At 35.5% G+C, this 16,497-nt stretch overlaps 1 protein-coding gene across 6 annotated transcripts in view; it reads right to left on the bottom strand.

The window, feature by feature from the left end:
• Positions 1-16,497, bottom strand: part of RAP1A (RAP1A, member of RAS oncogene family) — a 77,264-nt gene that overhangs the window by 15,951 nt on the left and 44,816 nt on the right. For all 6 annotated transcript variants that reach the window (XM_068540487.1, XM_068540488.1, XM_068540491.1 and 3 more), the window contains 3 exons: positions 6,502-6,585; positions 3,181-3,249; positions 1,047-1,103 (listed from right to left, as the gene is read on the bottom strand). In XM_068540487.1, coding sequence (XP_068396588.1) covers positions 1,047-1,103; positions 3,181-3,249; positions 6,502-6,558 — 183 coding nt within the window. In that variant the 5' untranslated portion in view covers positions 6,559-6,585. The remainder of the gene's footprint in view (positions 1-1,046; positions 1,104-3,180; positions 3,250-6,501; positions 6,586-16,497) is intronic.

Raw genomic sequence — 16,497 nt, 5'->3', positions numbered from 1 at the left:
TTAATGTGTGCATTTTTTGTGGTAGTATAATTGTGGCAGAATAAAACCATCATTAATTAATTAAACAACTAAAAAGGTGATGACAAATGAAGACAATGAAAATAAAAGCAAATACACAGAGCTCATACTATATAAAAGACATTTTGTGCCAAGTGATTTATAATCACTATCTCATTTGATCATTATCAGCACCCTATAATGTACTAAACGTCATTATACTCATTTAAGCATGTGAAAAATGAGGCTCAAAATAATCCTAAAGATTTTTGTCAGAACACACGTATCTGTCACCAGTCCCTTGAGATGTTAAAATACTATTAAAAAGCAAAAAAAGTTTTTTAAATAAATGAATGACCATGGTGTCAAGAGTTAGTCTTGGGGCTTCCCTGGTGGCGCAGTGGTTGAGACTCTGCCTGCCAATGCAGGGGACACGGGTTCGAGCCCTGGTCTGGGAGGATCCCACATGCCGCGGAGCAACTAGGCCCATGGGCCACAACTACTGAGCCTGTGCGTCTGGAGCCTGTGCTCCACAACAAGAGAGGCCGCGACAGTGAGAGGCCTGCGCACCGCGATGAAGAGTGGTCCCCGCTTGCCGCAACTAGAGAAAGCCCTTGCACAGAAACGAAGACCCAACACAGCCATAAATAAATAAATAAATAAAATACAACAAATTAAAAAAAAAAGTCTTATTTAAACCCAGAGAAATATCTATTTTAACTAAAATTCTGTATTTAAAATACTTTCCTTTTGTTTGTTTGTTTAAAGCACTAAGAGCATAATCCTTACCTCAATACAGGGAAAAGAAACTCAATACACAGATTCTGTAGGTGAACGCAACATACAATTTAGTAGTGATATGTGGGCATTAAGTACATCATAGATAGTTTCACGCACATAAGAAAATTTAAGAAGCCCTACATTTAGAGACTTAACGTTCTTAATCAGAACAAATGCTTTTACTCACAGGAATCATTCAGGTGACCAAAAACTGTTCACAAATGAAAATCTGTCCCCCCCGCCAAAAAAAAAAGAGAAAACATCCTTACTGTTCCTGCTGTATCCAGGATTTCGAGCATACACTGTTGGCAGTCTACTTCAACTTGCTGTTAGGGTCGGGGCGGGGGGGGGGTGGGGGTGGAGGGGGATGAAAAAGTAACATCAAAATGTCAGTCTGTTTTCCTCCCACCTCTTCACTCAAAGTCCTTATTAACAACTACAAAGCCTTTCTCTAGCAGTTTGCTGTATTGGTGGAGACCAACTTGGTACTACAGTAAAGAACAGGAGGTCTCAAACACATTCTATTAATAATACAGAAGCTAGGACTGTTAATCCTGAGTTTAGATATTTTTCTGACCACTATGAACTCTTGAGTAATGATTTTTGTTATTATTAGAAGCCAATGGTCATGTTCTGCAATTTAAGAAAAACTGCAACAAACAGGTATAGTTCTAACAGGGGAAAAAAATGTATAAAGTATGTATATTTATATTATCTTCAAAACAAAGCACAAAAGTATTAAGCAGCTCAAAACACAGCCAATATCTGGGGTTAAAGAAAACTTTGCCAACTTACCAGATTCAAGTTGTCAAAGTTTTACTAAAATATGCCCCAAATTTAATACAAAGGAAATTTTTAATTTAAGAGATAAAGGGAACACAATAACACTGAACCCATATAGTTCTCAAGACTTTAAAATAAGGTACTTCTTTGGAAAAGCTGTGTGTATAAGGTGAAATTTCATATACTGAATTCTACTTTCCCAGGGCTTTATAGAAGAGAATGTTGGCCTAAAGAAAGTATCAACTATTAGCTGTGAGGCAAATTTTTAATAAAGAAGGGATTAAGAAAAGTGCTTCAGCATTCAAGGTACAGATCTCCGTTTGTAGTTAAAGCTTTAACCAGCAACTTATTTGGGGGAAATTTCAGTAATGCAACATGGTCTTCTAAAAATAAACCTATTAACCTAAGGACTATTTTAAACTCTGCTTCTGTGTCAGATCAGGAATTGATGAGGAGCACCACAGGTGGATCTACAAACTCACTGTCAACCACTTATGGGGCAAATGTGATAATCACCTGCACAATCTGTGAATGGGCATGTTCAATGAACAATGAATTAGGTCTGTAGTTTCTCAATATATATCACAATTTTGTTTCCAATTTACAGATAATGAAACTGCTCTGCCAGTAGGGTTGATGAACTTAATTCAGCCAAAGTTATAGCACTATTTAAAGGTAAATTCTAAAACATCTACCAAAGCAATCCTTTCTTATTTGTTGAAAGGAAGGTTAATCTTTTTTGGGGGCAGTGGAGTATATCGTTGGTTACTAGGCTTTCTTACAACACTGTCTCTTCCCCCCCATAACATACCTGGGAAATAAAATCATGAAAATTCTCCACAATTCTAGCTAGTCTTATAGTTAAATAAAATAGTATTTTTTGTCAAGACCAACTATTAAATTTTTTTTTCCTTTTAAATAAGCTTTATTTTTTAGAAAGCAGCTTTTGGTTCACAGCAACACTGAGCAGAAAGTACGGAGTTCCCATACACCCTTTTCCTGCTCCCTGCTAGCCTCCCCGACTATCAGCATCCTGCATCAGAGCGGTACATTTGTGAGAATCAATGAACCTTCCTGTATCAACACATCATTATCATGCAAAGTCCACAGTTAGCAGTTTTACTCTTGGTGTTACACTTTCTATGGGTTGGGACAAATGTACAATGTCATGTATCCACCCTGATAGTATTATACAGAATCCAACTCTTTAACTTTTTACAGTTTAAAGATGAAATATTTTTAAGGTTATTATACAACTAAACAAAAATAACTTTCAGTTACTGTATAACTTCAAGCATAAAGTGTTCTTAATTTTAGTTCACAAAGAGTAATCAAAAATATACCTATTTATATGCAATTTTTCTACATTAAAAGAATTCCCACCAGGAAAATGTGTACATTAAAGAACAGATTACTAATTAGTAACAGAACATGGAGTTCTCTATAGCTAATAAGCAGTGTTCCACGAAAAGTATTTTGTCTTGGTGAAACTTTTAAAAACAAATACAGAACATCTGTATCATTTCTCAAAACTATTTTCAGAAAAGCAATTCCGTGGATCAAGTTTTAAAGTCATAAGAAACTACTTGTAAGCATGTGTATGAAAGTTTCATATTTTACCTTTCTGTAGGAATCTTCTATCGTTGGGTCATATTTTTCAACAAAAATTCCCTGAACAAATTGAACTGTCTAGAAATTTAAAAAAAGCAGACAAAAGTTAAGGACTTAAAAGAAAAATCAGCCCTTCTTAAATGTTACTTAACTTCGCAAAGTGGTAAAGGTTAAATGTAATTATATGAAAACTCTGGGTAAACGTGCAAATGTGAAGTGTCATTATTTTTCAATATAAGGATACATTCATAATTAAGAGTACACTTATGAAAGGTGGTCATGTTAAAAACTGTCAGCAATGCTGCTGCTGACATTACACTGTTAAAATAATTATTATATTAAGTTTTAAAATACAATGAAGATACAAATAAGGACATGGATTCTAATTTACTAAAATGTGAAAATTCATCAGTATTAAAACTCCTATTACCCCTCTATGTATCTATAGCAAGCTTTATCTCATACCCTCAAAGGAGAGAGACAAAAGGTTGTAAATTTAAAGTCTTGAAACAGTCTTTCTAATTGTGGGGGAAAACAGAAGAGGGAATTAAAATTTTTCGAGTTTATTAAATTTATAATCACATTCAAATTTCATATTCACCCCAGAAGTAGGTATTTTTCTGATTTGCCAGCTGAGATTCAAACATACGCCTTCCTGATTCCAAAGCCTTACTCTTTGCACAGGGAAACATCACCTACTCATCTTTTTCAGATCATCTACTTTTATCTCTACAATTTCTATAAGCAAAGACGGGAAACTAGGTATTTTACCATTCAGTAAATGAAAAGAAGTACAGAAGATGGTTGTGAAATATTTCCTAGATAGCTTTAGAACGGGGTCTGGTACATCACTGCCTAAAAGCAAGGGTAAGAATGTGGACTGAGGTCATTCACACTCCAATTAGCCAGAGGAATATTTTATACACTATTTTAGCTTGAATTAAATAGATTAATTTGAATATAGTAAACTTCTTCAACTATCTATAATGGTGGTTCCATTTCCTCAGCTCTCATTTACTCTTCAACCCACCCCAGGATGGTTATGGCATCATCACCTTACTGAAGCTGCTTTTATCACATCCAGCTACTCTGCTACGACTTCTGAGCAGTCAAGTAAAGGTACATTATTTACATTCAAGTACAAGATACATTCTTCTATGCTGGATCCTCCAATCCTACCTACTCTTTAAAGGTTGAGAGGTACTCAGAGCCCAGTCCTGAGTTCTCTTCTCTCTCTAGTCTCTCCCTAGACAACCTCGTTAACTCCTATGGATTTTTAATTAATTTATTTATTTTTAAAAGGTAATTCATGGACATAGGACAAAATGCAAAAGACACAAAAACATATGTAATGGTAACTAATTCTATTTACCACCTTTTCCAATTCCACTCCCAAGGAAGTAATTGACTTGTTATCTGTAGCTTATTGAACCTTGCAAAAATAGCCTCTGTTCTTTTATAATATCTCCCCCCTCATTCTTCCTTTCTTATAAAACACATATGGTACTCTACACTGCTTGGTATCTTTTTCCTCCTAAGTAATACAGCTTAGATATCATTAATTATCAGTATATACAGAGCTGCTGCATTCTTTTTAATGGTTTATAGTATTCTACTCAAAATACGTATTAAAAACTTATTTAGCCCCTACTGGTAGACATTTAGGTTGTTTCCAAACTCTTGCCACTGTAAAGAATGTTGTAATAGACATCCTTGACCATGTCATTTTGTATATGTGAACTTATGTGTGGGATACATTTCCAGAAAGGGACTTGCTGAATTGAAAGTTACATGCATTTAAAATAACAGATACCAAGAGGGAAGAGCTATGGGGACATATGTATATGTATAACTGATTCACTCTGTTATAAAGCAGAAACTGACACACCATTGTAAAGCAATTATACTTTAATAAAGATGTTAACAAATAAAAAAATAATAATAATAATAAAATAACAGATACTCGCAAACATTCACCACAGAGGTACTAAATTACACTCCTAACAGTAACGTAATTCCCATGAAATAAATACCATAGATATATTCATGGCAACCCAAATCATACCACAAGTCTCTCTTTTAAGCTATTATCTTGAGGATCTGATTCTTTATTTGTTGTATTTACTCGAACATCTCACAAGCACATGACATTTGACATGACTCTTGATTTTCACTCTCAAATCTGCTCATTCTCCAGTGCTTTCCTTCTACTTCTTTAATGGTCCATTCATAAAATCAGTAGCTCAACTGTGAAATTTGGGAGTCACCCTCGACAGCTCCTTCTCTCCTAGTCCCCATATCAATCCAGCACTAAGTTAATTGTCAATTCTACCTCCTATTTAACTCTCAAAACATCTACTTTTCTCTTCTTCACTGCTAATATAAGCTTCCACAAACAATAATGTGGTGTATTGCATTAACTCCCAACTTGTTTCCCACATCTTCTCTGCCTGTCTTCTAAATTACTCTTTATAGAACAAAGTGCTCTCTTTAAAACATATATCCAGTTCTGTCACCACCACCACCCTCCAAAAACCCTACCCTCAACAGCTTCTCATTGTCATTAGGAATAAATTCCAAGTTCTTACATGGTCTTCAAGTCATGATCTGGCCCCTGCTTATCTCTCACCTCATTTCCCTCTACTTTCTTCCCGGTTCACTCCTATCCCAGCAACTGTGACCCTTCTCAGTTGTTCAAATGCTAATTTAGGTTCCCTTGTCATAGGGGTCTCTTAACAATATATACTTTTCTTTCAAAGTATCTCTCTCACAATTATAATCAAGTAGTTCTTTGATTAATTGTGTATTTATTACATCTCCCCCACTATAATGTAAGCTCTGTGAGGGAGACTGTGACTGTTTTTGTTCACTGTTGTAACTTTAGAGTCTGACATTATAGAAGCTCAATGAACACTTACTAAATAAATACAGCATGTGTACAAAAAAATGACCTTTATTCCACTTAAGTCTGGGATGGGGGTAGGGTAGGACTTACTCCACTGGTACTTGTAATAATCAGTCTCCCACACTAGAATGTAAGTTCCTTAACAATGAAAACAATTTTATTCCTCTTTGAATCACAAACACTAGTGCTTAACATAAAACAGGTAGCCAATAAATATTTGATAAATCAAAGAATGAATGAGCCACCATTATAAAACTACACATTCATGGTTACTGAATGAGTCCTTGTACCCTGGTAGGCCAGATATTAGGCATATAAAAAATACTGCCACCTTTTCTCTTGAGTGACTAGAAGTTGTAAAGCAAGAAAATATCACCATTCTTCTTGTATTATATTAATTAATTATAGTTAGGTGGCTAACTTACCAGAGCAGACTTCCCCACGCCTCCTGAACCAAGGACCACTAGCTTGTACTCACGCATGATGTGGTCTTTTTAAATACTGACAATCTGGAAAAAAAAAAAAAACAAAAAAAAACAAAGATTAATAAACATGCTAAGGATAGCCTAAGAATGTAAAACTGTTATGTGAAATAACATGAGATTTTGTTTTTGTTTTTTCCCTTAAAACTATCAAGAGGAAGACAGAGGCTATACAACAAAACCATGTATATTTTAATATAAATTTATAGGACCACTGCCAGGCATTTTAATTCATTACAGATTATCTTTGACTAGTCATCAATCATTAGCCTGTTCATGTTACTTTGTATTTGATCAGAAAATAAGATGAATAAAACTAGTAGTTATAACTATAATCACAAGCCCGACTCTTTACGAAGCTATCACTTCAACTTACATACTTTTTTGAAAAGTTCACTCATGAGCTTTAATATAATGAAAATGCTATTTTATTTGCTTAAAATATCATATGTAATTCTATACTGTTTTGCTCATTATTGTATTATTGGTGAACCACATAAACTGTTACCTCAAATATTATTATGATACAAATGGGAAAATGTAGATGAAATTGTTAAAACTCTGTAGGTAGGTACTGCTGGTTTACTTCATAACGCCCAAATTGCTGGGATGGGGGGGAAGAAATATAAACTTTATTTTTTATCTCCATGATTATCTTAAAAAGATACAAAAGAATTTCCAATGGCCATGATGGTGTAAATAGGAATGAACTTTCCATCCCACAATAAACAGCTAAAACACCAAACAAAATATGTGAAACAACTGTTTGCAGACGTCATTGGACAATAAGCAGTATAGCACTGGGATCTCTGAGAGATGGGAAGGAAATGAAGTGAGACCTACACCTGCCCTGGCTTTCTGCCTAGAGGTACTTTCAGATTGTGATGCAGGCAGAAAAAACTCAAGCGGAGAAGTTACCAGAGAAGTGGGAGTTATGCACAGAAAACTCCAGAAATCTGCACAGGGGTCCACCTGAGTCTGCGGCCAAACACTAAGCCAGGCATGCAGGATGAAACTCCATGAGGTAAGGCAAAGAATAAATAGGAATCTGTAAGCTGAGCAATTCCCAGAGTGCTGGGAAATATTGACATTCTGACCAGAAGAGTCTTCTTTGTTGAAAAATAGGCAATTCACTTGAAACCCCAGAATATTCATACTTAGTACAAGAGTAAACAAACCCTAGAGTAAAAAGTACTCTACATGCTTCCTAAAAAGGCTTAAAAATAAGCCTCAAAAGGATTGAGTCAATCCACAGATAACAACTGCCTGTCAGAGCAAGTCCAAGATTTTTTTAAAGAAAAAAAAATTCCACCATTCAACAATATAAAATTTTCAACGTCCACAGCATCCAATAAAAATTAATAGACACGTGAGAAAGAAAGAAAATATGACCTGAAACTAGGGTGGAATGAGTCAACTGAAACAGTCCCAGAAGTGAGATAATGGAATTAGCCAATGAGGACTCTAAAACTACTATGATAAATATGCTCAAGGATTTAAGGAAAATATGAGGAGAGAAACAGTAGACATAAAAGAACCAAAATGAACTTCTAGTGTTCAAAAACAGTATCTGAAATGGAAATATAACCAGATGGGATTAACATTATATTAAATATTGCAGAAGGAAATTTCAGAGGAACTGAGATGAAGATAGAAAAAAGTTGATGAGGAGGAGGGTAAAGAGTGGGGAGATGGAAGGGGAGGGAGAGAGAAAAGAAAAGGAAGAAGAAGAATAAAAGAAGAAAGAAGAGGAAAACCACAGCTATCAAGTATATGTGTGTAACTGGAATGGGGTGGGGGGGGTTTGAATAATAAAATAAATAATAAAATACTTTCAAAATTTGATAAAAACTATAAATCCACAGATCCAAGAAACTCAATGAGCCCTCTCCTTAGTATAAATACAAAGAAAAGCACAAGGCACAATAATCAAATTCCTGAAGAGCTGTCAAAAAGAGAAAATCTTACAAGAAGCCAAAGGAAAAAGTTTAGCTACAGAGAAACAAAGTTAAGAAAATATGTAGACTTTCTCAAGAAGCTATGCAAGACAGAAGAAAATACATCTTCCAAATGCTTAAAGAAAAATATGGTCAACCTAGAATGCTAAATACAATGAATATATCCTTCAAAAATGAAAGTGAAATAATTTTTTTTTTCAGATCCAAAAAAAGAAAGAAAAGCTGGGGGAAGAAAAAAGTTCACCAGCCTGCACTTAAAAAAAGCAAAAAAATTCTTCAGGTGGAAGAAAATGATAACAATGGAAATGTGGATCTACATAAAGAAATGACAATTGGGGCGTCCCTGGTGGCACAGTGGTTAAGAATCCACCTGCCTATGCAGGGTACACGGGTTCGAGCCCTGGTCCAGGAAGATCCCACATGCCGTGAAGCAACTAAGCCCGTGCACCACAACTGCTGAGCCTGTGTGCCACAACTACTGAAGGCTGCGTGCCTAGAGCCCGTGCTCTGCAACAAGAGAAGCCACTGCAATGAGAAGTCAGTACACAATGAAGAGTAGCCCCCACGTTCCACAACTAGAGAAAGCCCGTGCGCAGCAACAAACACCCAACGCAGCCATAAATAAATAAATAAATTAATTAATTAATTTTAAAAAAGAAAAAGAAAAAGAAATGACATTACTAAAGAAATAAAAAGTACCAGAAATGGTGAGAGTAAATCTACAAGACTTTTTTGGCCTCTTAAAGCAAAAATAACAATGTACCACAGGGTTTACAACATATGTAGAAGTAAAATATATTACAATAACAGCACAAGAAAGGGAAGGGAACTGGAAGTATAATGTTCAAGGTTCTTACGTTATATCTGGAGTAGTATATTGTTTGAAGGTAAATAATTATATGTTAAAGATGCATACTGTATATCCTAAAGCAACCACGGGGGTGGGGGGGGATGGGGGAGAAGAGGCATAGCTAATAAGCCAGTAGCTGAGATAAAATGGAATACTAAAAAAAAAAAACAAAAATCAACTCATCCACAAAATAGCAGGAAAAATACAAACGAGCAGAAAAGAACAAAGAAAAGATGGGAGAAATACAAAACAAATAGGATAGAATTAAAAGGCAACCACATCATTACATTAAATGTTAAATCATCTATTCTAATATCCAACATTCAAATTCAAAGGCAAGACCTAATTATATGTTGCCCTCAAGAAACAAACAAATACAGGAAAAGTTAAAAGTAACATTTATTGATGACAAAGTCACAGTTGGTGCTTATATTACCACTGTGGTACGTTGCCTGCATTCAAAATAGAAACAAATACTCAATTTCATTTAGAGGTTAGTTAAAAAAAAAGTATCTTGGGAATTCCCTGGCGGTCCTGGGGTTGGAACTCAGCACTTCCAATGCAGGGGGCACATCCCACAAACTGTGGGGCCGGGCCAATAAATATAGGGTTGGCCAAAAAGTTCCTTCGGTTTTCAGGCAAAAATAAAAGATACATTTTTCATTTTCACCAAGAACTTTATTGAACAATGAATGTATTCACTGTTTTGTTTCACTACCTTTTGCCATTTTTCAGGCAACTTCGTAATTCCATCTTCCCAAAACTTTTTATCTTTTTGAGCAAAGAACTGTTCCAGGTACCTATTACAGTCTTCCAGGGAATTGAAATTTTTTCCATTAAGAGAATTTTGTAAAGACCTAAATAAATGGAAATGTGAAGGTGCAATGTCTGGTGAATATAGCGGATGAATCATAACTTCCCAGCCGAGCTGTAACAGTTTTTGCCTGGTCATCTAAGAAACACGCGGTCTTGCGTTATCCTGATGGAAGATTATGCGTTTTCTGTTGATTAATTCCGGATGCTTATTGTCGAGTGCTGCTTTCATTTGATTTAACTGCGAGCAGTTCTTGTGGGAATTAATCCTCTGGCTTTCTGGAAGGAGCTCATAATAGAGGACTCCCTTCCAATCCCACCATATACCCAACATCACCTTCTTTGGATGAAGACCAGCCTTTGGTGTGGTTGGTGGTGGTTCATTTCGCTTGCCCCGCGATCTCTTCTGTTCCACATTATTGTACAGTATCCACTTTTCATCGCCCGTCACAATTTGTTTTAAATAACGGAACGTTTTCGTTAAGTAGAGAATCACATGTGGAAATAAATACTGTCAAGAAGGTTTTTTTTGCTCAACTTATGTGGAACCCAAACATCAAAGCGATTAACATAACCAAGCTGGTGCAAATGATTTTTAACACTTGATTTGGATATTTTCAGTATGTTGGCTATCTCTCACGTGTTAGAACATTGACTGTTCTCAATTAATGTCTTGATTCGATCGCTATCAACTTCAACTGGCCTACCTGACCGTGTAGCATCGTCCAGCGAGAAATCTCCAGCACAAAACTTCACAAACCACTTTCGACACGTTTGATCAGTCACAGCACCTTCTCCATATACTGCACAAATCTTTTTTTGCGTTTCAGTTGCGTTTTTACCTTTCTTCAAATAATAAAGCATAACATGCCAAAAATGTTGTTTTCCTTCTACCTTCAATATTAAAATGGCTACACAAAAATTCACCAATTTTGATGTCTTTTTTAAAAATGCACGTTGATATGACAGTTGTCACAATACAATCTAACAAAATTGTTTCAAATGAAGTTAAAGACAACTAAGTGCTACTAGAGCCATCTTATGGAAAACAATGAACAAACTTTTTGGACAAGCCAATCAATCAATCAATCAAGATGTATCTCCCCCCCCACCCCCCACCGCTATACAAGTGCTGGGGACCCTAAATTATGAATCCCTACGTATTCTAAGCAGTTAGCATTTTAGGTTACTCTAGTCAGACTGTTCTCAAACTTTTTGGTTTCAGGTCTTCTTTACACTCTTAAGAGCTTTTGTTTATATGGGTTCTCAGGAATGGATGTTAGATTTTTTTCAAATACTTCTCCTGCATCTATTGATATTACATGGTTTTTCTTTTTCTTCTACCAATATGACCACTCTTACTGCTTCTGTTCAACACTGTACTAAGCTATGTATAGTAGGTTCTAGCCTATGCAAAAGGAAGAAGTGAAACTTTTTTCGTAGATGACATGATCCTGTATGTAGAAAATCCTAAGGAATATACAAAAAAGCTACCAGACTAATAAGTGGCTTCAGGATAAAAGACTGATACAAAAAAAAGCAATTGTATTTCCATATACTGGAAAAGAACTGGAAATAAAAATTTTAAAATACCATTTACAGTAGCATCCAATAAGAAATAAATACTTATAAATAAATACAGGATAGCTTTTTAATGGAAGTTACATAAAAGATAAGTGAAAAACTGAAGAGGAATGTTATAGGTGTGTAGGAAAGGGCATGCTAAGCAGAGGAACAGCTTGAGTAAATACTCCAAATTATTAAATACAGAAGATTTAGGGAATACCACATAGCTCAGCATGGGTAAAACACAGGGTTTAAAAGTAAGGTATGGAAAATGAAGCCGGGTATGGAGACTGGGTTATGCTTGCAAAGGCATTTGCCAAATTAAGGAGTTTACTTTTTATCTAGTAAGCAATGAGGAGTAAACAATGATTTCTTTTTGTAAAAGTCAAGTTTTATTACTTTCCTTTTTTTAATATTTGAATTTTATTTTATTTATTTTTTTAAACAGCAGGTTCTTATTAGTTATCTATTTTATACATATTAGTGTATATATGTCAATCCCAATCTCCCAATTCATCATCACAGATGTAGAGAACAAACGTATGGATACCAAGGGGGGAAAGTGGCAGAGGGAGTGGGGTGGTGGTGGTGTGATGAATTGGGAACAATGATTTTTTTTAAAGTTATATAATATATTCTGGAAAGATAACTGATAACAGTATACAATATAGACTGAAGGAAAGAGAGACTAGAGGGGCAGGGAGAACAGTTAGGAAGCTACTGTAATAGCTCAGGTGGAAAATGACAGAGGCCTGTATAGTAGCACTAGGGCTGAAGAGGGGGCAGTGGTTTACTGAAGGTAAAACTGACAAAAGACTCCGTAGCTGACTAGAGGTTATTATTAAGGGGAATGAAGAACAGTCAAGGATAACTCTTAGATATCTACCTTGGGCAAATTAGGTGGCTGGTGGCATACCTCCAATTAAGACTGGAAATATAAAAAGAAGGTTTAAAAAGAAAGTTAATGCTTTCTGCCAAAAATTAAGTGTGAGATTCCTATGGCAAAAGCAGGTAGATATCTGATAGATATTTAAAAATCCAAGTCTGGAAGCTCAGTAGAAACCAATGGGTTGGTACGACTTAGGAGTTGATGTTATAAAAGATGGTAGTAGTTGAAATCATAGCAGATGGTTGTAGTTGAAACCATAGTAGCAGATGAGATCAACCAAAGAGAATGTATTTATTCAGTGGAAACAGAAGAAAGCTAAGAACTGAGCGCTGAGAAACAACCACATTTTACTACATAGATGGACAGGAAACCTGAGGAAAAAGTGAGGTAGGAGAGGTTTGTGCTGGATACTAGTAATCCTATACCTCTATCTGTATCAAATAATTCTTTCATTTCTATGGGGAAAAAAAAGCTATTAAACACAAGAGCATGTATTTCAACCAGACAGATCCCCATATCCGTAACCCCCTTTCGAGGCCCCCAGTGATTCGTAGTCTGGGGATTGCTGTCATTTTAACGAGATGTGAATTCATCACCTCTCTCCTCCAAAAACGTGTACCTTTCGAGAGGGAATCCTAATGTAGTAAGGCTCATTTATGCTCCCCAAATTGCCTCCTAGGGCAATAGAATTTGGGGAAAAGCACTCAGATATTGCCAAATTATTTTGGGTACTCTGTAAGAACAAAATATTTGTCCCCTGTTCCTCAACTCGAGGGGTAAGAGAGTCGACTTCCAAAGTCATTTTTCATACATACTGTATGCATAGAAAATTATTTTCTTTATACCTAACAAGTACCATGGATTATAAATGTATATACATATGCACAAATGCAGATACAAGAATAATATAGCTCAGATAAGAAAACACATACAAATACCCAATGAAGAATAATGTAGACTAATATTTTCTTTTTAAAGGGGGTTAGTTCTAACTCATTACTGCCAAGTTAGAAAACTACTATGTTCTTCCAAGCAAATCCCATGCCTTTTTATGGAAATCTCTTGTGCCGTGCACTCCCAACACAGCACCAGAAAATTTCTCACTCTGGTTAAGATTCCCTGACAAATAAGGAGGACAAGAATAAACATTACACTATGTTTACATTTTAAGTCAATCTTGAATCCCTAACACTATGGCCCAAGTTATAACATTTTTTTCACTCTTCGAACTTCAGCAAAACTACTTCTAAATTTCATAAAATAACATAACTTGATTTCCTTGTGATGCATATAGACCCCAACTTTGTTGTTTCTGTTTTTAAATATTTAAACTAATTAAAAGATGAAATAGTTTCTCCTGCACAACTGAACCTATGCAACAAAATTCATTAAAGGAAATTTAGTTATGACAAGAAATTTTGGAGAAAAAATTTTTTACATTAAGGAACACTGAAGCTTAACAAGCAGTTATACTGTTGGTTATATTTAAATATTTATAGAAGCTGTGAATATTTTAAATGTGACAACTGACCACAACATGTTGGGGATGGGTGGGGATGGTGGTGAATAAATATGCAAATGATGGTAAGACTTAAGTTTCTAAAATAAAGAACAACATTCCTCATAGTACATCATAATGCAACATCAACTGTGTTTGTAACAGAAAATCACATTATCTCATTGAGAGAAAATCTTCCTTGATACCTTCTCCTCTTATTCTTCTCAAGATTAGTATTTTGGGGAGAGGATGTATACAGGGATAAAGTGATCAGACATAATGTACTTATAAATGAAGTTTATATATTAGTCTTCACACTCTAAAACCAGGTATACTCAGCCCAATAGCACTTCCTACCCTTTCCCAAATGAAAGAAGGTAAGCTCCTGTAAATAGAAGAGGCCAGTAGGGATTCTCAAAAAGAGCAGACAATTAATCACAGATTTGAGGAAAACAACTTGACAGAGGCAATAAATTCAACAAACAGAAGAACAAAAACCAAAGAAAACAGAGTTAAGAGGGCCTATAAAACGCTGTAAAATAAATGTAATATTCTTAAAGAAACCTGTGAAGTTATTAAATCTACGTAAAAGACACTTTGGAGACCTAGAAAATAAAAATATGAGCATCAAAAAAAATTCAGTAGATGGGCTGAAGAGAAAAATGGATATAGCTGAAAAAAGCAGGTTAGTGAACCAATATACTGAACCCACCCAAACAGAGCAGAACAAAAGGATGGGGAGATGGAAAGTGTGAAAGAGGTAAGAAGGATAAATCTCATCCTAAAAAACTTCTAGAGAAAAACATATTCCTCTCCCCTTGAATATGGGCAGATTTAATAAAATACAGCAAAAGTGGTGTTGTCTGACTTCTGAAGCTAGAAAGGGTGCCAGAATTTCCTCCTGGATCTTCCTCTTTGCAGCCATGCCTTCGGGCCCAGGCTGTAAGGCTGCCCTGAAGCTGCCACTCTGGAGAGACCACAGAGATGGGACAAAGTTGCTGAAGGAACCCCAGTTGTGAGTCCTCCTGGACCTGTGAATGAAGATGATCCCAGACAGCCACCATTTGACTGCAACACCCAGAGGAGAGACCTTAGGCCAGATCTACCTAGCTGAGCCACTCCCTAATTCCATACTCAAGAAACTATGGGCGATAACACAAGGTTATTGTTTTAAGCCACTACATTTTGAATGGTTTGATAACTAAAAACAGAAGGAATAAAGGAAAAAAAGGAAGGAACAAAGAACAGATGGACAAATTGAAAATAATGGATAATCCAAATATCACTAATTACGTTAGTAAATGTTCAATAGGAAAAATTAAAATACAAGACAAAATACATATAGCAGAAGTTGACAGAACTAAAGGAAAAACTAGTCAAATACACAATCATGATTAGATTTTAACATAACTCAGTATCTGATAGAAAAGGAAGATAAAAATCGGTAAGGATATATAGAAGATTTGACCAAATAACAAATCAACTTACTCCAATAGACATATATAGAACACCACACCCAACAACTGCAAATTACACATTTTTCCAAATTGCACATGGATCATTTACTAGAACAGACAATGCTGGGCCATAAATCAGGTCTCAACAAATTTCAAAGGACTGAAAATCATACAAAGCGTACATTCTAACTATAATACAATTAAACTCGGAACCAATACAAAAATATAACTACATAATCGCAAAATATTTGTAAGTTAAACAACATAATTCTAAATAATACATGGGTCAACGAAGAAATCAAGATGGAAAGTAAACAATTAGAACTAAATAATAAAAATACATATCAAAAATTACTAGAAAGAGAAAAACAAATACCATATGCTAACACATATATATGGACTCTAAAAAAGAAAAAAAATGGTTCTGAAGAACCTAGGGGCAGGACAGGAATAAAGACGCAGATGTAGAGAATGGACTTGAGGATATGGGGAGGGGGAAGGGCAAGCTGTGACAAAGTGAGAGAGTGGCATGGACATATATACACTACCAAATGTAAAACAGATAGCTAGTGGGAAGCAGCCGCATAGCACAGGGAGATCAGCTCTGCTTTGTGACCACCTAGAAGGGAGGGATAGGGAGAGTGGGAGGGAGACACAAGAGGGAGGGGATATGGGGATATATGTATACATATAGCTGATTCACTTTGTGATACAGCAGAAACTAACACACCATTGTAAAGCAATTATACTCCAATAAAGATGTTAAAAAAAAATTACTGGAGTTGGTACTCCAACACAGAAAAGGAAAATGATTCAAGAAACAGAAAGGTGTAAGAACAAGAAATATGCCAAGCAAATAAATCAGTAAAAATTATAGTTATCTAAGTATCACTGTAAAATATGTACAA

Source organism: Eschrichtius robustus, chromosome 3 (genome assembly GCF_028021215.1).
Source record: "Eschrichtius robustus isolate mEscRob2 chromosome 3, mEscRob2.pri, whole genome shotgun sequence".
Taxonomy (NCBI): domain Eukaryota; kingdom Metazoa; phylum Chordata; class Mammalia; order Artiodactyla; family Eschrichtiidae; genus Eschrichtius; species Eschrichtius robustus.
Note: the sequence above shows the minus strand (reverse complement) of the source record. Positions and strands in the feature narration are given on the sequence as shown.